The 22,902-nt window shown below is 40.7% G+C and overlaps 1 protein-coding gene across 2 annotated transcripts; it reads right to left on the reverse strand.

Moving 5' to 3' along the window:
• Positions 1–295: 295 nt before the first annotated feature.
• On the reverse strand, positions 296–21,207 carry LOC130170185 (AP-2 complex subunit alpha-2). Of its 2 annotated transcripts, XM_056377363.1 has the most exons (23): positions 20,983–21,207; positions 18,312–18,380; positions 16,490–16,632; positions 16,194–16,387; positions 14,616–14,745; positions 14,210–14,311; positions 14,007–14,115; positions 11,900–12,050; positions 11,639–11,807; positions 10,019–10,156; positions 9,751–9,933; positions 9,429–9,526; positions 8,818–9,049; positions 7,643–7,807; positions 7,177–7,266; positions 6,137–6,270; positions 4,816–4,898; positions 4,520–4,610; positions 4,246–4,368; positions 4,028–4,144; positions 2,735–2,804; positions 2,149–2,283; positions 296–2,056 (listed from the first exon to the last, which is right to left on the reverse strand). In XM_056377363.1, the coding sequence occupies exons 1-23, from the start codon at positions 21,047–21,049 to the stop codon at positions 1,979–1,981; spliced, it is 2,871 nt and encodes a 956-aa protein (XP_056233338.1). In that variant the 5' UTR covers positions 21,050–21,207; the 3' UTR covers positions 296–1,978. The 2 variants fall into 2 exon arrangements, with proteins under 2 accessions (XP_056233338.1, XP_056233347.1); XM_056377372.1 differs by lacking the exon at positions 7,177–7,266 and having other exon boundaries at positions 20,983–21,206.
• Between the last annotated feature and the right edge of the window lie 1,695 nt (positions 21,208–22,902).

Below are 22,902 nucleotides of genomic sequence, written 5' to 3' on the forward strand. Positions count from 1 at the left end.
TCCCAGGTGTAAAACCAAAATAAAGAATTGAAAGATTCTTTTAAAAAAAACACACAGATGTAAGAGGAACTGCAGAATCCGGTGCTGATTCTCTTTGGGGTTTCCCTCCAAACACCTTTCACATTACACACACTCCATGTTTCCATGGTACTGTATCCAAGACACGATAGAAAGAACATCAGTGCTTTTGTCAAGTGCTCATTTACAGGCATACTTTTTTTCGAGTTATTATTATTATGAAATTTCCCCCCTTGATACACATAAATACACAGTTTAAATCTTACCCTCCCCCCCCCCACCACCACCACCACCACCACCACCTTCACCCCACAAGTGCTGAATGACAGAAGACACATGGTGACACTGGCCTGGCTGGTCTGAGATCTCCTGGGCCAATTTATAACCTTATTTCCTACAAGACATGAGTGTTATTCACTTGTTAGGGGGCCCACAGCCATTTTTCAAACATGGCAATAATTTGGTAAAATTACACAGAGTCACAGTAAAGCTTTTCAGGTCCAGATTAATGCATCAGCCAAACTCTTCAAAACAATCTAAGAATCTTTAAAGAAAGGTTTGACATTTTGGTTCATAACCTTGCTCACTTTCTTTCTGAGAGTTAGATAAAGAGGATCAATATCACTCTCATAAAAGCTACAGACAGAAGATGGTTAGATTAGCTTAGCATTAAAGACTGGGAGCAGAGGAAAGCAGCTAGCCAAGCTCAGTTCAATGGTAACAAATCCACCTACTGCACCTCTAAAGCTCTTTAAACAACATGTTATATCTTTGTTCGTTACGTATAAAAAGAGTGTAAAAATAATAAGCTGTCATTTCATGAGGGGTTCTGACGTCGTGGAGTCTTGTTGTTTTCATGCTGTTTAGACATGATGCTTGGAATTTTTTTTTTTTTTTCACATTGGGACAGAGCCGGTCTTTACGCTGAGCATCAAATATGCCATCGAGTATCATGCTAAAAGTACATTTTGTAAAAGATAAAATACACCGTATGTTATTGAAATATAGACATATCACCAGTTTGGCAGTGCTCTGTGAATAAATGTAGTTAGGCATAAATAGTGTCAGTGCTTTAGACTTGAACATTATTATTCTTGTCTGTTCGAAGGCTCTTTGTGTTTTTGACAGAGTAACAAAAGTTCAAAGGCACAAATGTGAAGCAGAATCAAATCAGACAACGACTTTCATCACCATCAGAAAATGATCCATTTGCTACTTAGTGTTTTATGGCTTTTTGCCATTTATTTAAGTGTCTGAATTATATGTGTAAACTTTACGCACAATGTAGTTCAAAACTTCTCACAAGGGAACCAAAATTATAGCATCTAAAAAAATACCACAATGCAAAAGGGTGATTTTCCTCGAGATGACACGTGTAAAATTGGTGAAATGAGGAAGAACTGACATTCAGTGAAAATCTTCTCGTCTAAATCTGATCTACTTATGTGAATCTAATTATTTTTTTTTTTTACAAAAGTGCAAGTGGGCGAGAAGTTGAGGAAAGCTTCCCAGTCCTGTGCAACATTTATTTGAAACACTACAAGAATAAATGTCTCATAGAAACGCGATCAGAAACAACTCATTGGTAAGCTCACGATCTGACTTCTGCCACTAAATAGATCTCAGTCGTAACTCCTCACCAACTCTTCAAAATGTCTGAATAAGAAAGGCAGTACCCAAGCAGCAAACACACACAACAACTTCTAAACTGTTCAAAACTTCAGAGCTGCAGAACGAAAAGCATTCAGAGCCTCCACCGCTGTTCGCAACAGGTCGGTGTTCACGGTGTGAGTAAACACACAATCCAGGTTTAAACCAGTGATGTATTAGTAAAGCTATGTGTGAAAAATACGCTTCACCTCATTTACATTTAGAGTAAGTCAAATAAAAAAGAATGTACACAGTACAATACATCAGTTCCAATCTAAGGAGAGGAAAGGTGTAAAAAACACTGGTGAGTCTAAAACTGCTCAGAGAGGAGATCACACAGTCTCTGAGACACAGAGTTCCTGCTGGTCCGGAGGGTGAGGCGGTACATCTGAGTAGGAAACACACACACACAGTTACACAGGCTGTATGATGAGGGGTGAGTCTGTGTGTGTGTGTGTGTGTGCGTGTGTTTGTCTTTACCTGTGCTTGTGAGTTGGGCTCCAGTCTGAGGAGGCAGCCCACCTGAGAGTTCTTACTGTGAATGACTCCAGCTCCCACAAAGTTTTCAGGGTTTGGATCCACTCCGTCGAGCAGAGCGACACCAAAACCTATTATCTACAACAGAATTTACAGAAGAGAAAAGGAAATGAAACAAAACGAAACGAAACAAAGTTTATGAAAACAATTTAAATTCTCAGAGTTGGTGATTGAATTTCCTGGAGACACCTACTGTAGAGGGAACTACCACAGAGGTGGTTTTGAGTAGTTTGCAGGTGTCTGTCTGTCTGTCTGTCTGTCTGTCTGTCTGTCTGCCTGTCTGCCTGCCTGCCTGCCTGCCTGCCTGCCTGCCTGCCTGCCTGCCTGCCTGCCTGCCTGCCTGCCTGCCTGCCTGCCTGCCTGCCTGCCTGTCTGCCTGCCTGCCTGTCTGCCTGTCTGTCTGCCTGTCTGCCTGTCTGTCTGTCTGTCTGTCTGTGGGCAGATTTTGTCAGTGACGGCAGATGTTTAAGAGCTGAGCAGTTTCTCTTGAAGAACTGAGCAGTTTCTCTTGAAGAACTGATATTTTTACCTTGGCCTTGGTAACATCTGTGTCCATTGGGTGTTTGGATTTGAAGATTTTCTGAACCTCTTGCTGAGGACTGAGGAGACAGAGAAGTGAGAGAAGATAATTACTCATCTCCAGAATGAGAAGGGGCAGGGGAAAAATAACATGTAACTGTAGACTACTGTCCACTGCAAGACTTGCAATATACACAACCTATTTGAACCTCATTCTGTTAATATTACCAATATTTCTACCTAAGAGCGAAGAGCAGTCTACAGCAGTTCATGCTCTGTGTCACAAATGAGCATTACACTTTTAAAACATTTGACTGAGTGTGAATCCAGAACCAAAGTCAAATAGATGATTCCACTAGTGAGGATGGGCCACACCATGAACTACAAAAACACAACATTCATGAGTTCTGGTGTTGCAGAGTGATGCTTCTTTTACCTTACATATGATCTCTGGTCAAGTACAGGGAGTCTTTTACTTATTTTATATATATATATATATAAATAAAGCTACTGAATATACCAGTGAATGTGACACTCTGCAGCTGATAATAAAACAGCCTGCTACCAGACTGTGATGCTCAGTCTCAAGGAGACGAAAAACAGATTTGGATAAACCAGGTATTTTATCAACTTGGAACCACATCTGAAATAGAACCAACTTCAACATCTAAAATTAATTTGTAGTTAATATGTTGATTATTTTTTCGATTAATCGATGACTCCATAAATGGTCTATAAAGTGTCAAAAAAAATGAAGAAAAGTTAACTTATTTAAATAGTTGGATATGTCAAACCCCAAGAGACTTTGTTTCATATCATGAGATTTGAATATATTCACATTTTAGAAGCAGGCATCAGTGAACTGTTGATATTCTTTGTGCACATTACATTAACACCGACTTTCTGATTTGACCGTTAGTCATAAAACAGACGTGTTAGTGACATTCAGATTAATATTGATCCAAAAAAAAAAAAGATAAAAAAATTAAAGGAATCTGCCTGCAAACATCAGAGACAAACAGCAGCTGTTTTCTGCCTTTTCTGATAGAGACGTAGGCCCTGTTCAGACCTGGTATTAACCTCTGTCTCAGGTGGTCCGATCACACACACAAACACAAGCACATTGACAACACACCTGTCTGTCTGATTGGCTAATAACAACAACACATACCTGTTTATTTGCATATAGAGCGGGAAGTGAGATCTGCTCACAAGTGGTCAGATACACGTTAACACCAGGTTTGAACAGGGCCAAATATCAGTTCCTGCTGATAACGAATTGATAATGCAAAGTGAATCTTACGCTCCGAGCTGTTTCCAGCGCTGGAAGAAGTCCTGGGACGTCATCTCTGTGGGCTGGAAAAACTTGTTCAGCATCACAGGGAGTTTCACTGCGAGGTTCTGCAGAGTTCCACCGTATCTGTTCACACACACGCGCACGCACACACACAGTCAGAAAGGAGCAGATTTTTAACTAAACACCCCTAAAGAAAAAAAATAAGTCTGGATTCAGACACCAACCTGAACTGGACATTGAGAACCGGTGCATCTGTGAAATCTGACACACACTCGATGTTGAGGATCTGCTGCACCTGAGCCCCACCTTCTATTATGGGGTCTACTGTCTTCGCATGGACATTCAGCTGTGGAGACAACAATCAAGGAGTCTACAAATACCAGAACTGAAGTGAAAAATATCCTAAACTGCGAAGCAGTAGCAGTACTTGTTGATTTAGTTGTGTTAAATAAACTCTACCACTCCCTGTGGCAGAGCTGCAGAGCAGTAGAAAGGATATGAGTATTGAGTGAGTCAGGACTCGTCACTGATGAGGAGAAGCTGAGGAACTGGGTAGAGGTTTTGTTGCCGTAGAAAACATACATTCGACCTGGGGGACAACAGAAGAAAAACTGTTGACTTTTCACATCCACTACATTTAAAATGATATCCAATTACTAATCCCATTTCACATCTGATTCTTCTCATCATCGTCTCTAACACTTGATGCCTGTCAGAAGTGTCCTTTCAAAATAAACTTAAAACTGATGAAGGCTGATGAGAAGAACTCAAGTAAGTATGAGACAGCCGCTCACCCAGGTTCTGTCTGTACTCAGACTTCAGTCCAATCTGCAGAAGCTGGTTCTCAAAGATCACACCGTTGTTCTTACAAACAAACCTGGAATTTACAACCACACAGTTACAAATGTACAGAGAATTATGAGAACTTCTATTTCTGCTTAATTAAAAATATTTTTAAGTTTTCACTTCGTCAACCCATTCAAAGACACGGAAAAAAGTGGAGATACAGTGTTTTTGCAGTGTGAACCATACAAGAAATTAAAAGTCACCTCGGCCTCTGCAGTTGTTAAAGTATTTATAGAATTCTTTAATAAAACAATTTCGGAACTTGAACTTAACTCTGTATTTGCAGAAAGATTTTAATCTATTTTTTCAAATTTAATTAATGAAGTTGCTAGTGTGATATTTTCAGTTTTATGCCTCGTCCTTTCCTCATGCAGACATATCATACACAACAAAACAAAAGGTTAAATGCAAATTTAACGTGGCTGAATTAAATCCCCCTTTCAGAACCATGGACAGCGGCACTCGGCTGAAACACTGATTTGTAAACTTTAGTATTTTATAGTAGTGAAGTATTTAATCTTAAATGTACATTGCTATTTTATTGCTTGCACTATAGACTGTTCTTACACTGCAGTGCTTCACTTAGGCCCTGTTCAGACCTGTTCAGACCTGTTCAGACCTGCAGCAACATCCGTCTCTGATCACAGGTGGACAGCTCTAAATTCAGGTGTGAACCTACCCAAGACACATTGAGGACACATTTGAGATCTGATCACGCAGACCACATTCTGACGTGGTCTGGACCACGTGTCCACATTCTTTTAGTAGTATGAACACAAGTGTGTCCTGGTACACATTGAAGGACTGACCTCTCCACTGACGACTTCTGACACTGATTAGTCCCAACACAGTCTATAATGAACCAAAAATACTTTACCATTTCAAATGGATAAAACCTGATTTCATTGTAGAGCTGTGTGCTCTCTCTCTCTCCTTTTCTTTCACTCTCTCTCTAAGACACATTGACAACGCACCCTTCTGTCTGATTGGCTAAAAACATCAACACATACCTGTTTATTTGAATATAAAGCAGGAAGTGAGATCCGATCACAAGTGTTTAGAGCTGTCCACTTGTGATCAGATCCCCTGAGACGGATGTTAATGCCAGGTCTGACCGGGCTTTACATATCCCCACTGGAGATAAAAATAATTAAGCAGAGGCTGGGATATATAGATCAGAGGGAGGGGGGGGAAAATCAAATCGCATCCAGTGTGTAACTATTTCCAAACAGCTTAATTTCATCAACCAAGCTCACAGTTTCTTCCCACCTGAAAAAGTTTTCCTCAGACACGTCAGTGGATGCGAGTGTAGAGCTGTCAGAAAAGACATCGACCAGAAGACTGGCACCTGTTGAGGGGGCTGAGTTTAGATTCAGCAGGTCTGTGAAGGACTGAGTTGAACCCTGAGAGAGAAACATCAGCAAACACCAGCTTTAACATACAGTATCTACATACAAAGCACACTAAGTGTATAGTGTTTTTATATATAAATATTTGATATCAATACTTAAATACAAAATAATTAAGTATGAGGCCACAGTGTCAGACCAAATACGCAGCTAATCACTGAGGGCCCTATTTAATTCTCTGCTTTCTAAAGCATGGACATTAAAGTCAAACTGAAACTTATATATGAATATGAACCATAATAACACCACAGCTACTGTGTGTTTGAGCATTTCACATGCTGGTGGTTGACAGTAAACAGAGAGTCGTAACTCTTAGGAAACACACTGTCAACTTCTGTGAGGGGCTGCTGATTGAAGAAGTTAACGGCCTATGAGTGCTGATAGATAGAGTTAGCTATCAACTGCAATTTGAGGTGTCTGTCTCTTTAAGACATCCAGCGTCTGTGATTTCTGCTAAAGGTTTTATTTCAACAACTGCTGGATCACCTGAAGCTCCAGCTCACTCACATGTTGTGTTCACCCCCCATCAGGATGAGCAGCACTGTTGGTGATTTAACAAACTATTTTTAGTGCCCACCCACACAGATTCTGAACCAATCAAATTACAGTACCAATGAAATTTAATTTCTGTTTGACTTTAATACAGCATAGTGTGATTATGGTTATATGTGGGATGATTTGATTGATGGATATCTGCTCACAGAACCCAGACCTCTTCAATTCCTACATAAGAATCACTTGGTTTAATCATGCAATAATGGTAATGGTGTGTGGCACACAGAGACATTTCCAAAAGATCAAGCCACATAATTAGACAATATGAGACAAGAGCAACTGCCACTTCAGTGGTATTAAATAATGATGTAATTCACTGTGTGTTGTTTCTAGCTATCAATATACCATGGTCCCAGCAGAGAGTATGATGGGGCTAGAGGAGGCAGGGCGAGGTCTGTTGGTAGGAAGAAGGTCTGCCAACAGTGAAAGAGAAGACTGACGGAGAAAGACAAGGAGCAGAAAGAGGAGAAGAACGACAGGGGGTGGAGATAAAAGGGAAGGAAGGAGAAAGAACAAGTGAAGGTGAACATCAAGGAAATACTGAGAATGAAAGAAAGTGAAAGCAAAGACCATAAAGCTGTAAGCCAGTTATGAATAATATACAACAATATGTAGAATACAACTGTTACAATGTTTGTGTCACGCAGGCTTGTTCAAGAGATCAGAGATGAATGTCGCAGTAGAAATTCTGAGGTGACATTTCTTCACTTGTTAAGAATAAAAGTTTTTCCTGGGTGGTGTTTGTATAAAAAAACCACTCAAGCTTCTCCTGACCAGATTTCTACCTGTTCCAACCCTCCTCTGGAGTTACCTTGTTTGTGGGTTCAGTTTTCTCACTGTGCTCAATGTTGCCATTGACATTCCTCCGGGCGTCGTTGATGTCAGGCAGGTTGCCTGGGCCCTTCTTCCTCTTCAGTTTGGCCAGGATCGAAGACTCTCTCTCTGGGAACGGAGGCATCTCTTCTAAGACTGTGGCCTGAGGAGGGACAGAGAGAGCGAGACTATGATATAAAGCCTTAGGCCTGGGGAACATAGCTACCGGTCCACTGTACAATCAGCAATGATTTTGGTATTAGATATGATATGATACAGTATACGATACAAAGGGTTTTGTTCTCACTGTGACTTGTGAAGATACGGCACATAACCCTTAAGTATAGAATAGCACAGCAGATCCCAATTTAGGGTTATGCAGGATAATAATGCTCAGTACTACACTGTGCAGGCTCAAAATGCTCCAAACAAACTAGCAGGTTGTGCGTATTTGTTTGGCAAGTAAATGTAAAACAACTGACGAATCAACTCTGACTGCAGCCAAGCTCAGGTACAAACACAAAGACCTGATTCAGACTCTGTGTAGTGTGCAGTGTCTGACCTGCATTTTATTTCATCCTGACATCCTTGTGGCTGATCAAGTCATTTTCACAGAAGCTTCTGTTGAGCTCATTTAAACAGAACATGACGAAGCTTATCTGATGATCGATTTATTTACTAGATGACAGCATTAACAACTAAAAACTATGTCATTAAATGTGTGACATTTGCTGTGTGATGAGGAAAATCAGCTGTTTCTCCCTGAAAGTTAAAGTTTTATAAATATGTAGTAACTTTTTAATCCTGACGTTTGCAGAGGTGGTCTTCATTTGGGGCAAGACTGAGGGTTACCATGACAATATGACTGTTTATTATTCACTATGGATGTGAGTTAATATTACAAATATCAAGTGATTCCAATTGAAATGTGGACAAAACTTCAGAAAAGATGATGTGATGTTACTTTACCATCACTGTAATCATATCAGATGATACATCAGATTTACTGTATGGAGGAGGTTACAGTAAAGGGCATGAGTTTATATGGGTATATGTTGGGAGGCAGCCACTGTGATCTTTGTCTGCAGCGCTTTAAAATCATGAGTGAGTGAGACGAATAGACGAGAAAAGGTGTTATCAGTATTCTGTCCACTTTCTGCATAATTCACGAACCAAAATGTCAGTGCTGGCAATGCAGCTGAGCCTCAAGTACTCCACAGCTCTCTGCTGAAGCTCTACGTCGGCATTGCGGAGCTGGCTGTCCGACCGCAGGACATCTTGGATTGTGGCCTTCACTTCCGGAAACAAGTTAATGAACTTGATGTAGGCCGAAAGCAGCAGGGCCCGAGTCGGCACAGAGCAGAGATGAAACTTGGAGTGAAGGAGGTTGAACTGGACCAGAGGGCTGAAGGAGAAAACCCAAATGAAACAGTAACAATAAAACCTCTTAACAGGTCAGCTCGAGAGCTGTCACAAAATTAAACACACAAGACAATACTAAACCAATATACCCAGTTTTAGACAACATTTGTTTATAGGTTTGGTTCACCCAGATTACAAAAATATTTTGCTGTGCTGTGAATATCACAAAAAAAATCTCTAATCAGATACATGAAAACCTGGGAAACCATCTGTAGGACTAGACACAACTTGAGGCAGGTAAGAAAATATTTGCTTTTATAAACTGGGGGAACAAACAGGAAAGACTTGAGCTGAAACATCAGCTGAACTGAATGATATGATTGTCAGAACAGTGGACTGCACTGTGTGGATGCTGTTTCTACCTGGAGCGTGAGTCACCAGCAATTAGGTTACCAAACTCTCCCAGGATGTAACCCCCGACCTTCACCAGGTTCTCGTGGCAGGCGGGAGCCTGTAGTGCCTACAAGTGTTCACAAAGCAGGACATTAGGAACAATATGGAAGAAAGCACAAACTGCCATCTACTGCAAGTAAGATTTTGAATGCAATAGGTGGCAACCACTCAGCCAACATGTACAAGTGGACCTCACATAGTGCAGCTACAAGAATACAATCCCTCATTGGCTTCCCACTGTGTATTCTTTGGTTATTTCTTATCTGTGATGGTATAAATCTCCATGCTCACCTCAAAGACAGTCTTGGCAGCATAGCCTTGGACATCATCTCGATTTATGACTATCTGGATGACGCGATACCACACCTCCTCACTGACGTAGTCACCTGCGATGCGGATGAGGTTTAGGATGGTGTCCACGTACCATGTGTAGTCCACAGCATATTTCTCTGCCAGGATCGCCACCTTGAGCACCTGAGGAACAGAAGCAACTGGCTGAGGGCGAGAGCAGCACACAGAGAGGAACTACATGGTGTACAGGCCTGGACTGAGGACCCACTATCTCCTCTCTGATCGAGTAGTCGGCGGTCTCCAGATAGCTCAGCATCTCTGCCACAATCTGCTTGGCGTTGCTGCGGTCACACATGGCGTAGAGCAGATCCACAGCCCGCTGACGGACACTCACATCTCGCTCTGTCTGCACAGAAAATACACATGGACAGAAGATATGAAATGACAGACGTCTCATTACCATAGTTAATCAATTTGACCAAACCACAACATGAGAACCAGGCTGTCGCAAGTTGTGGTTTGTTATGCACAGCCAAACAGAGACAGAAACATCCCTGTCTATGTTTTGCTATTAATATTTAGTACCCAAATATTGAAATGAACAGAATCTTTTGACTATAAGAAGTGCAGTGATCTCTTGATGTTGATCAAGTTCACAGTCATTAACTGAGTAAATATATAGGCACTTATCCTACCACCATCTTATCCTTATCACTGAAGTTCCTTGCAGAGTCTCCTCTGAAGAGTTATTCACAAAGCTGCTCAGAGCAACTAAAAGAACATCTGAGCTAAAAGATGATGTGTTTAATGAATGACTGACAATATCTACAGTGAGTGGCAGACAGGTGAACTGACAGGTGAACAGTCTGTCAGTGAAAATGAAGAAAAATTAATTGAATTGATTGAGAAAAGGATCAAATTAAATTAGACAGATGATGGATGGTTAATTTATTTAATTGCCTGAATATTTTATAAACTGTGTCACAGATTTAACATGTAACAAAAAAATCCACATATATTTGTCAAGTAGATTGTATCTTAAATCAAACACCATCTGCATGCTGACACAATGATACTTCTCTTCAAAATACAAAAACATATCTTCATCCCTACAAGTAGAACCAATTTGACCAAGTGATCCAGCAAAGGTCAAGGAATCAGTTTTTTATTATTACAGTTAGTGTACAACAGTCTAGTCCGTAAGTATTAGGACAGTGACACAGTTTTTATGATTTGTTCTATCTGCACAACAATGGCGCTGAAGGGTAAATTTCAGCTTTAATTCAGGGGGGTTAACAGTCCCTCCATTTTCAAAGGTTCAAAAGTCTCAGGCTCAATGTGGCCTGTCCCCTTGTTGTTTCATGACAAATTAAGCAGAATTATGCAAAATTACAAAAATCTTGTCACTGTCTAAATACTTATGGACCTGACCTGTATATTCAATGTTGCCTACATTTAACAAACTGAAACTTAGGTCTAAAAAGCCAAAAGCCTGACAAATGGCTATAGTACTTCAACTTCCACAGCGCTGTAAACTGTATTTTTCCAGTGTCCAAGTTGTGGAGAGTCATCATCTTCAACATTATTGTTTTGTTTTAATTTGTTGGCAAGCTGTTCTCATTAATTTACCTGCCTGTCTTATGAACAATTAACAATTCATTTTCTTCCACCCTTATGGAAGATAATTAATAATTAATTCATAACCACTGAAAAAGAGCATAATAATTCAAGTGTCACATTTCAAACTCACTGATCAGATGTTTAAAAAAAACATTCAAGAGAAACCATCAGGTTCTAGAAGAAGTTATCCAAGCTCTACACCTCATCATCACTTTCACATTAATCTCCAAAAGCGTATATAAAGGCACAGAGCTGGTGAAGGACTCACCTTTAGAGCATTGATCACAGTTTCTATGTGCGTCTTCACTGCCTCATGAGAAAACTCAGAGCTGGCCAGCGTGCACATACTCTCCAAAGCCAAATAACGGAGGTTGGTTTCCCTGTGCTGCAGAAACTGGCCCAGCTGGTTACAGGCTCGTACCAACAGGGTGGGTTCGCTTAGAGACAAGAGAGAGAATCTAGCTTTAACATCCACAGACCCACGAGTGTCCCACAACACAGGAATGTGAACTAATGACAGAATATGAACCTGTCGTGGTGGATGATGAGGGAGATGGCTTCGAACAGAACTGCGTTCTTGGCGTTGGAGTGCTGGACCTTCTTGGACTTGGGCGGCTCCTGGGCTTTGTTGAGGATGGTCTCCAGACACTCGGTGAGACGACTTCGCAGCGCTGCATCCTCTGCAACAACACAGGCTTTGTTCTTAACACTCTGCCAACCTTCACTTTAACTATTGTCAACATCCCCGCTTCCCAAAACTCTCAGTATGAGGGCTTCATTATACATTTACTATAATACTATAATAATGATGAATCAGATCACTCTATGTAATGTCACTTTACAAAGAGAGACATTACAGACGTCAATGGGAAGCCCACGTGGCTGGCTTTCTGCTGAATGTCTGAGTGAGCACAGGAAATGTTTTTGACAATTAGATGATTAGATAATTATATAAACAACAAAGTGAAAAACGCACGCCTACCTACACCTCTACAGCTGTCTTACTTATATGATGTATCTTGTTTATTCAATCTGTGCATGGCCAGAAATGTAAAGGGACAATTTGTCCAGCTTCAGGTCGTCCAATAACAGAGGTGCACAGAAGGGAAAAACGAATACAAAGCAGACTGGATTCAGAATGATGTGTGGCAAACTGTAGAGAGATAAATTATACAGTTATCATCATGGGGCAGAGATGTGTTCTAAAAAAATGTGATAAAGAGTTAAAGAGGAGGCAAAGTGGCAAGTCTCCCAGATTTCCATCCAATAAAATAAATCAACCGGAACTCTGGCTACGAGTCGACACCTTTAAGTGCAACACACATCAGTGCTCACACAACTGATGCTGATAGACTGCAGCTGGGATATGCACATCTGGAAAGAAAAGGTCATGAAATAGATTAAAATGAATTATATCTATGAATGTAAGCTCCGGAGAAATATTATATCTCTGTATTGGAGGCAGGATTTCTGGAAGAGGATATGATTCAAGCTTCTCCAAAACTACACTTAGACATCTCTGCAGAGGGGTGTGATGAGTAATGGTAGGTCAGAGGTAGAGGTTCATTGGGGAGCCGACATACACACCTCCCATATCTCAACTGTGTGTTGTGCAAACCTGTGTGTGCATGTTGACTGATATATTCAACTCCTGGCGGGAGGCGGGTTCAAAACGGAATGAATGAAAACAATCGATAACATATAACATATGTGTGTAAAAAAAACAGCCACCAGAACAGGCACACGGGGTCACCTGGATATGTGGAACCTGAGGAAGCCTTATTCTGGCTCAACTGTCAATCTAGGGACTCCCACAACAGCTGGGTGTCCACTATCCTGCTGACTACTGCACTGGTATTGGCAAGCTGTGGTTGCACAAAGCATAAGGGTGATGCTAGAGCAGTGGTTCCCAACCTGTGGGCTGTGGCCCCCTGGTGGGATGATAGGAACTTTTATGTTGTTGTCAGCTGGACACTTTGCTGCCGGAGCACATTGTATACTTGCTTGCTATCTTCATTCTGATTGAGCGCTAAAAGTGGAGGATCAAAGTGGAGAGCAGCAAGGGGAAGAATTAAAAGGAAAGAGTGAAGAGACAGATGGTGAATCAACAAGTGATCCACGAACATGTTTGCCTGCTTTCAGTTCAGTCCTGAATGTTCGATCGTTATCATTGAAGTAAAAATTGCTATAAATCACATTATTTGGCCTCTGTATTGTTTCTGAAATTTTCAAGTGAGTTGGAAAAGGTTGGAAACCGCTGCTCTAGAGAAAAGGTAATAATGAAATTATCAAAATGGGTCTCCTATACCTACAGTAAATTTGATGAAAATGTGGCCATTAGTTACCTGGTGGAGGAAGCTGATAAATTGACCTGGCAGTAGGAGAAAAGGCAAAAACAAGAAACGACACAAAGTAGAATAATCAAATCAGGAACGATCATCTGGGGACCATGAATATCCATAATAGTATTATTATTTTTAATCTGGCTGGTGGTTGTTGAAATGTTTTGCTGTTGGAAAAAATAAAAATGTCTGTTGCAAAATTTTAGAACAACTAGATGTAGGTGATGGAACTGTATGTTTCCACGCTGGATCATTATTTCCCCTCCACAAACACAGGACTGTACTGTACCACACCTGGTGGAGGGTAGCACTGTAGGAGGCGCAGCAGTTTGACAGACAACCACGGTGCAGCAACAAAGTAGTATGTATAGTCCTGTAGGTCGATGGATGCAGAGGTCACGATCTGGACAGGAGAGAACAAGATAACACAGGTCAGATTTTTATCTCTGACCTCAGAGAAATGAAGTCAATGTGTGAAGTTAGAGAAACACACTCACCCTACTGAGCCGGGCCACAGCCAGTGAGATGGAGGTTTTGAAGTCGTCTGGACTCTTCTGTGCCAGAGTGGTGATAAGGCTGGTGGCTGCTGTGACCACTCCCTGAAAACAGAGCGACAGCATTTATACAAAACACTGTGTACCAAATCTAAATGCCAATTCTAAACAGTATGTACTACAAACTGATTGTTATAGCAGTTAATACACTAAAAACAAATCAACACACTTTTTATACTTTATTTTGTTGAGCTGCTTCACCGCCGGCAATAATTTATTTCATTTTTTTCCAGCTGTAGGCATCTCCATTTCCTTTGTGCTTTCAGTATTCTGCTTTCTGATACTAAACGCTGAAAATCTGCATAGAATCAGCACGTTATATGGAAATGGGACATAAGTACAGTCTTACCAGGTGCTGATCATTAAGCAGATGGACCACTCGTGCTGTCCATTCGCCCATGGGCACCAGGTCAGGAGACGTCCTGTTGAGTCGTAGCAGACATAATGCTGCACTCTGTTTCACGCTGTCCATGGTGTCCCTGATAGAAGCACAATACATCATCACACATCATCATGACCCGATACATACACAACATACAGTACAATTCAAAACGTCACCGTCACATTGGGAATCCTTAAGATTTCAGCCCCGGTTGATTTGCGGTTACCAGTGGCAACAGTAAGTGCATAATCTTAAGGATTACAGCTTGAAGTCAAAAATTGATTTTTGTAATTGCCTTTGCAGTGCAAGATGTTTATCAAATACAACAAAGAGCTACTGGAGTCCAAGACCGATATGAAACCACTGACAAACATTTATCATTTTCCATTGATGAACGTTTACAGTGAACGAATACAACACAAACAGTTTATACTGATCAACCACTTACATTATAAGGATCAAACAGCTTGGGACAGACTCATTACTATACAAATGCTGTTTAATAATTAGCTTATATCTCCTATATCTGCTTACAGTTTATTTTGGTCTTTTCATACATGTTAGTATATGGAAAAATACATTTTAAACTGTTGTAGCCCTGTACTACAAGCTGTCATATGCTGAGGCTCTCTTCTCACTTCTGTGTACGAGGTTTTTGGCGCCACTGAATAATGATCTGCCTGCTAGGGCAATGAACTGAAAAAGTATCAGCCAACATTTACAATTTCTCACCTCCTTAATCTTGCTCATGTTGGTTAATACTTCCCCCAATATGTGCGTTCATGAACTTGTCTTCAGTCACATGCCTCAGCCTCGTCTAACTAACATTAGTGCGCGTTCACTCAGAGCAACGCTGACGATATGGATGACACAAGCACAAACACTGAGCCTCAACCTGAGCAGCTTCTACCTTACAAAGAATAACGTGTCTGTCGTTTGGAGACGTTTTGACTTCAGTGAAGATGACACCAAACAAAAACTCAAATGCAAACACTGCAGAAAAATGTCAACGATGACAGGTAACACAATCAATTTGTTTAACACGATCACATTCCTGAATACAAAGAGTGCGTGGCACAAAATAAGAGAGACACCAATAAGCGCCAAAGTAATTGTTCATCAATCGTAATCAAGTTTGTGATTTTGAAGCCATAACACCCAGCTCTGCTGCCTGCTCTCCCAGCAAACGTTCATCCTCACCGCCACGGCTCACTGAGTTCTTTTACCTCCTGCTCTGTGTTTTCACCCTGAACACTCAGACCAGGCTTGGAGCAGGAGAGGGCCACAGCACAGTTTATGTTAATATATCAGTAAATAGCAAAGCTGACCATTGACATTACTTTATATTCATGTAGTAATTACACAAATGTCAATGGTAATCTGCATGAGAGATAAAGAAGAAGGAAAAGAATCTGGTTAAAATAATCATCCGCTTATAGTGATCAATTTGACCCAGATAAAAGTGATCACTGTGAGCAGTTTCCACTGTATTTTGTTTGAGACTTTAATTTAATGTGAAACATAAATTAATGTGTATGTACAAACCCTGCCACCAAAATGCCAGGAATTTCAGAAGCAAAAGCTTCAGCCATTTCTCTGCTGCCCACGTTAGCGATGCAGTGCAGAGCCAGGTTCATGAAGGTTGGATTGCGGCTGGCCAGGTCATTCTTAATGGCGTTGTTGATGAGACGGATCAGGTCGCTGTTAGAGTTCACCAGCACTGAGATGAACAGGTACCCCTGAGAGGAGACAAAGGAAAATGGTTTTTAGCGCCATTCTACCAAATAGCGGTCAACAAGCTCTCAGCTTCAGACACTTGATGAACATGAAGATAAACGTACAATTTGTTTCTCTGTGTACTTGTTGGAGCTGAGGAGGTTGACGGCCTCCATGTGTCCAAAGTCGATGTCATGGCCCAGAAGAAAGATGAAGAGCAGCTTGCAGACATACTTTTTTTTACTGTAGCCATCGAGAGCCTTGTCCCCTGTCCACACACGTGCAAATATACACACGCACATCCACACCCACACACACACACACACAAAGATGGATTTGAATGTCTACATGAACTTACAAACACAGGGATGTTGGTGGTCTGTCATTTTCTTATGAGCATGTTCATTTTAGACCAAACAGGTGAGTAACAGAGGAAAAGAGAGAGGGAAGTTCAGCTGAACCCAACTTTCATAGTCAAATAATCCATGGCTGGAATGCTCTAAGTATTGTTTAGGATATTTAGAGTTCATTCAGAGTCGGCACCAGTTTTTTATCAACACTAAAGATTATTCCTCTTGTTTTCCTTCAATACACCCTGCCTAGAATTGTAAGAAATGTGTTGTTGTTATTGTACTGTAACAAGGTGGAGGCCTGTAATCTGTAAAGTTACTCCTTGGCGCTTTCAAAAAAAGCTCCACAGGATATAATGTATTAGAAGTTTATTTTTCACAACTTTAAAAATGGTAACTCTGTAACCAGACGCTTGGTCAGAGTGAGTCAGAAACTGAATGCAGGGAAATTACACAAGTTGAAGGGAAGCCCAACAAACTACAAAGGACACTAAATTTCACTATAGACACAAGGATGTTTCTTTATACAGATTGAGGTTTCCCTTCTATTTTGACTTTGGCTAATGAAAGCAAGTCTGAATTGGATTATTTCTATTAATAAAACAGCGGTAAAATTAGAAAAACATTCTTTCAAAGTTTTTTTTCTGCTAAAAAACTGATCTGACATTGATCTGTTGCAGTGATTGGTCACATTTCTGCTAATTCTTGTGATCGTATGCAAGCTAAATCCTGGAGGGACTTGACCACGGCTGTGTTTTTGTCAGTGTTTTACTTCCTCAGTTTTCTAATTTTCAGTTAGACTGTAGCCTCTGATGTCCAGAGAAATGCTACTACTGTAGCTGTAAAAGCTGTTGCTCTTTATAATCACATCAGACCCTGTACCACACTTGAAACTGTTCAGCACATGCATTAACAGAAGTCTGAACTGGATTATTTTTTATGTGTGATTCCCCATGAGGCACTAAAACACAATAGCCCATGAGTCTTTATGTTTGAAGTGAAAGTGCTTGTTGAATTGCCAAAAAGCATCTGCAACCTCTTCCCTCCAAACCTTTCCAGTGTTGTATTTGGTGCGACTGTGGATGGCAATCTTTATAATTTTAATAATCGTTTATGTAGAAGGAAAAGTCAAGCTCACAGGACAAATAATCATCATCAGGGAAAAACATTCTTGACATAATGCAGGGCGGGGGAGCACATAGGGAATATATTAGAGAGAACACAGGGCAGAAGGCTGGGCACTGTGAGCAGAGGAGACAGCTTCATTCTGGAGCAAACTAATTATAGGCAGCTTGGAACAGGTGGCAGGAGAAACAACACCAACAGGAGATTTAGACAGACACATTCACAGTGAGGTGTGTGAACCTCTAACACTGCAGATGTAAAAACAGCCATTAAAAAAATAGGGACAAAGTCAAGACACAGTCACGACATGAGTTGGCGAAACAGCAGCAGCAAACAGCAACAGGAAAACTGATGTCATAGAAAACCAAGGTTTTTAGACCAATCAAAAAAAAATCCACCAGGTTTTTTTACGTATCAGTCTTTGAATGGAATGAGAACATCGACTCGTGGCCTGTCAGAATTGTTCACCTACCTTTAAATTTGGACCGGATGTTCGCCAGTTCTTTGTTTATCCTCTTAATCTCTGCTTCTTTACTTTTACCTGCAAGACATTTTGCATGTTATGTAGTGAGAGGAACAAACTACACTTCCTGTGTACATCATTCGTAAAAATTGACATCACTCAATGCAACCTCTATGTGTTCTGTATAGGGCACTGGAGCTCCATTATACACAAACATAATAGCTACACTCATTGGACACTTTATTAGGTACACCCACAGACTCAATTCTTCATAGCGTGGATTCAACAAGAAGCTGGCAATATTCTTTAGAGATTCTGGTCCATGTTGACATGATAGCATCATGTTGCTGCAGATTTGTCAGCTGCACATTAATGCTGCAAATCTCCCATTCAACCACAACCCCAACATGAAGTGGAAGCCATTAGAGAGCCCTGAACTCATTGTCATATTCATGGGACCAGCTTGAGATGACATATGCTTTATAACATGGTGCTGGAAGTAGCTGCTAAAAGACGGTAAATTATGGCCATAAAGGAATGCGCATGGTCAGCAACATTTTTAACGATGCTCAATTGGTATTAAGGGGTCTAATGTATGGCAAGGGAACATACCGCACTCAATCACACCACCATCAGCAATCATTTAGTTTATAACAAATTCTAACCCTACAATCTCTGTATTCCAGCAGAAATCCAGATTCATCAGACCAGGCTGCATTTTTTCAGTCTTCAACTGTCCAGTGTTGGTGAGCGTGTGTCCACTGCAGCCTAACAAACACTGGATGTTTTTTGTTTTACACTATGTAAACTTTACAGACTGTTGTGCATGAAAATCCGAAAAGATTATCAGTTCAGCAGGTCTGAACAACAACTGAACCTCTCCACCATGTCTGCATGCATGTATGCCACACGATTAGCTGATTATATATTTGCAATAACAAGCAGGTGTACAGGTGTACCTAATAAAGTGGCCACTAAGTGTATAACACACATTGAAATACATAAAAGTCATAACAACATCTCATTTGCAACAATGCATTTAATAAAGAATTAAAACTTTTTCCTGTAATTATGACACCTGTATCTCATAACCACGAGATCTGTATGAGAATATCATCTCATAATTACAAGAAAGGGTTCTCCTATGAGACATAGGCATTGAAGTTATCAAATGTTGTGGGTCAGATTTTTAGAAAAACTTTAACACCTATGTCTTGGTTTTGAGGAAACAGATGTGTCCTCCACTTTTTGTCTTTTATCAGAGTGAGTCTTCATACACCACCCTCTCCAGCCCTGATGCTACATAAGTATCAAGCAATAGTAAAGTGATAAAGACCTGTGGTGACTATATACTGAATCCATTTTACTGGAATTTCATAGCTATGGAAACAGTTTGGGACAAAGTGTACTTGCTGATAGCTGCTGACAGCTTTCATACACTGAAACAGCAGAACTTCTGAACAAAGCTGTGACATTATCTTACAGGAGCTGAGACTGGGGAACTGACAAGACGAGCAGATCAGTAAGAGCTTTAAGTGTGGTTGTGATTAGACATTCCCAACAAATACAATGCCTAAGCAGTGTTGGCATTGACATGTCACTCACTATCTGATAACTGTTCATGCTGTCCTCAAATAATTCTCTCACAGTTTTCAAACACATATGTCATGATTACAAGAAGTCAGTTTTCTCTTAATTGTTAGACACAGACAATAAAATTGCAAGACCTTTATAAAACAATGAAACAGTTTTGTGCTGATTACTATTACTACCACTAATTTCAGAATCGTAACCCCAGTATGTAAAAGTCAACTAATAATGATTTATTTTTTCATTTTGTTAGTGTCAAATTCTCAGAACAGTTCTAGTGAGTGACTCTTAACTTCTTGACAAACAGATCAAGGCAGTAGCTTTATCAGACCATAACAAAGGGGACAGTGGAAATGACAACTTGTTTTTGCAACAGTACCGCCCTGCAGAAATACACTTGAATGCACAATGAATATGTGATATTTATGTATGTGACCATAATGGAGTCTTTAATTATGTATAATTCTTCTCAGACAGACACCAGCGTCTGTAAAGGTCTCCATCTTGAAAATATTGGGAACGTTAAAGCTCCAGTTGGGCGGTTTTTTAAGAGGCAAACCGGGGGAGTCTAAAAGTAAAACACACCAGAGCTGTCCTTAGTTGTAGCTGTGTACGTCCTATAGACGTTACCTTAAATATCCCTCAGAAAGTCTAGTGCCACCGTCAGCTATAACGTTGTACAGAAATGTGTAAATGGTGTTAAGGAGAAGTCGTTATATTTCTGGTAGGAAACTGTTTAAAAACTGTAGAAGTAGCAAGATAAACCCGAAAAGCCACAGACTAACAAAAATGCCAGTTTGGCGTTATCTCCACTGAGCGGTGCGGTCCACGCCCTTTGACATGACGTTAGCAGCTGGAAGCTAGCAGCTAACAGACGCTAGTCTATGCTAGCCAGCTGAGCGGTTGACTCAGTCCACTTTGACAAGTTAAAGTTACCAAATGTGTGGGTACCGTTAGAAATGGCAACAGACACGGTTCTTGGCATGTTCAAGAAACCACCTGCCAGATCGATAATGCTGGTCAACGTTACACCGGCTAACTTATAACTAGCAAATCAAGAACTGTCTATGGATGTGATAAACAAACTTACAGTTCCTGATGTCAGAGATGAACACGGCCAGGCCACGCATCCCATCCCCTTTAGACACTGCAGGCATTTTGTTCGATCCCTGTTAACGTTTCTTCAGTTTTTAAAACAGCCCGACAATATAAAGTAACTTTGTTTCAGAGTTGTTTTGCTCAGCAGCTAGGAAGCACTGTTTAGTACAGGGATCCCCGATATGTGACGAAGACAGGACCAAGGCACGCTGCGGCTGCGTTCAATGACTCCCGAGTTACGCCTACACCCTCGCAGGGCCGCGTTCCATACATGTGGAGTCACCAACTCAACCGAGGCTGCGATTCCTCCAGGTGGATCTATCTGATGAGAGATTGTTGTGTTGCAGACATAACCTCAGCAGCCATAATTATTTTGTTGCTGGATGTAATCAACAATCAATAAACGGTTAAAAAGGTTTGACCTACACCCTCTTACCAAGAGGTTAAACTCCTTGTAAAACATTAATTGCAATGTAACAAAATAAATTGTGATTAAAATGGTCATGGGGCTTTTCATAATTATAGTAATTTAGTAACAACAAAAATGAAATGAGCCAAATGCTCTGTAAATATCTATATTGGCCTTTTAATATGCTGTCTCAACTTAAAATTGCATTTATACTGATCTTCTACTTAATAATAAAAATATTTGCATCTTTAACAAAACAAAAGCTTCCTTTGATATATTTGATTCAGTTGCTATACTGTATGTTACACTGAACAGGGGATTCATTTCTTGGCAGCAACAAAATCAGTTAAGTTTATCTGCGGAAACTTGAGCCCTTTTCAGACATGGAAGTGGCATTGTTAGCTTTACCCATCATTGGGTGATCATTGATGATTTCATGTTATTGAGGTGTCGATCACATGTCTGAAGTGTCTTTTAGTGTGTCTGTCACTGCTTTATTAATCAAATGGCTTTACTAGCACATATTTTTGGCTTGCTTTAACTTAACAGTGTGTATTTCAGACATGTAACATTGACCTTGGCTAAAATAATAAGGCATGCAATTCTCAGCAGGTGCAAAATTTGGGTTGCCAAATACTGCTTCAGTTTCTCTATGGAGGCCAAGTAATCAAATAGGGTACCCAACCCTACCAGTAAATTTCATTCATGTAACATTCACCAGCAGTTGCTGAGCCCCACCCCTTATGTTTCTATACAAGAAATCCCTGGTGAGCAATTGCAGCATTAAGTCTTCCTGGGTAACTCTCTACCAGCTTTGCACACCTGAATTTGGGAATTTGTCCCATTCTTCCTGAAAGATCCTCTCAAGCTCTATCAGATTGGATGGGAAGACTCTGAACGGCCATCATCAGGTCCCCTCACAGATGTTCTATGGGGTTTCAAGGTCCCATATTATATAAAAGTAGATGTCCATGGGTTGTTTGATTATAAAGCAGGTCTAGTTTCTATATTAATACTGTGAAAGTATCAAAAAGCTCAGTCAACAGAGAAATTCACACAGCCTATATTCAGAAACTGAGCGTGAAAATAAGCCATCAGGACTTCTGTAACTTTGTGATGTCACAACAAACAGTCACTTCCCTAAGCTGTGCCCCCAGCACAGCCCACCTGGACCCACCATCCAACCTTGCAGGATTTGGTTTCTCTGAGTGTTTACCTGAAATCTGCTATGTTTGGCCTCTCCAATGATCTTTTCATCTTTAAATCTTTTTAACGCTAATTTTCTATTTGAGTTACACTATTACAGTTAGACTGAAAACCAGCTATTATTGGTGGTGTGTGTGTTGACTGCAAACTTGCTTACTCACAGTTAAGGGATGAACCACCACCTGGAGTCACAGCCCCCAAGAAAGAAAAAGCTGCTTGATGACTTTGTCTCCATAGCTGATCACCCTGATGTCCCCAGTGACCACACTCCCCTGGCTGGTCTCCACACACACTGGC

This window comes from Seriola aureovittata, chromosome 1 (genome assembly GCF_021018895.1).
Source record: "Seriola aureovittata isolate HTS-2021-v1 ecotype China chromosome 1, ASM2101889v1, whole genome shotgun sequence".
NCBI classification, from domain to species: Eukaryota; Metazoa; Chordata; class Actinopteri; order Carangiformes; family Carangidae; genus Seriola; species Seriola aureovittata.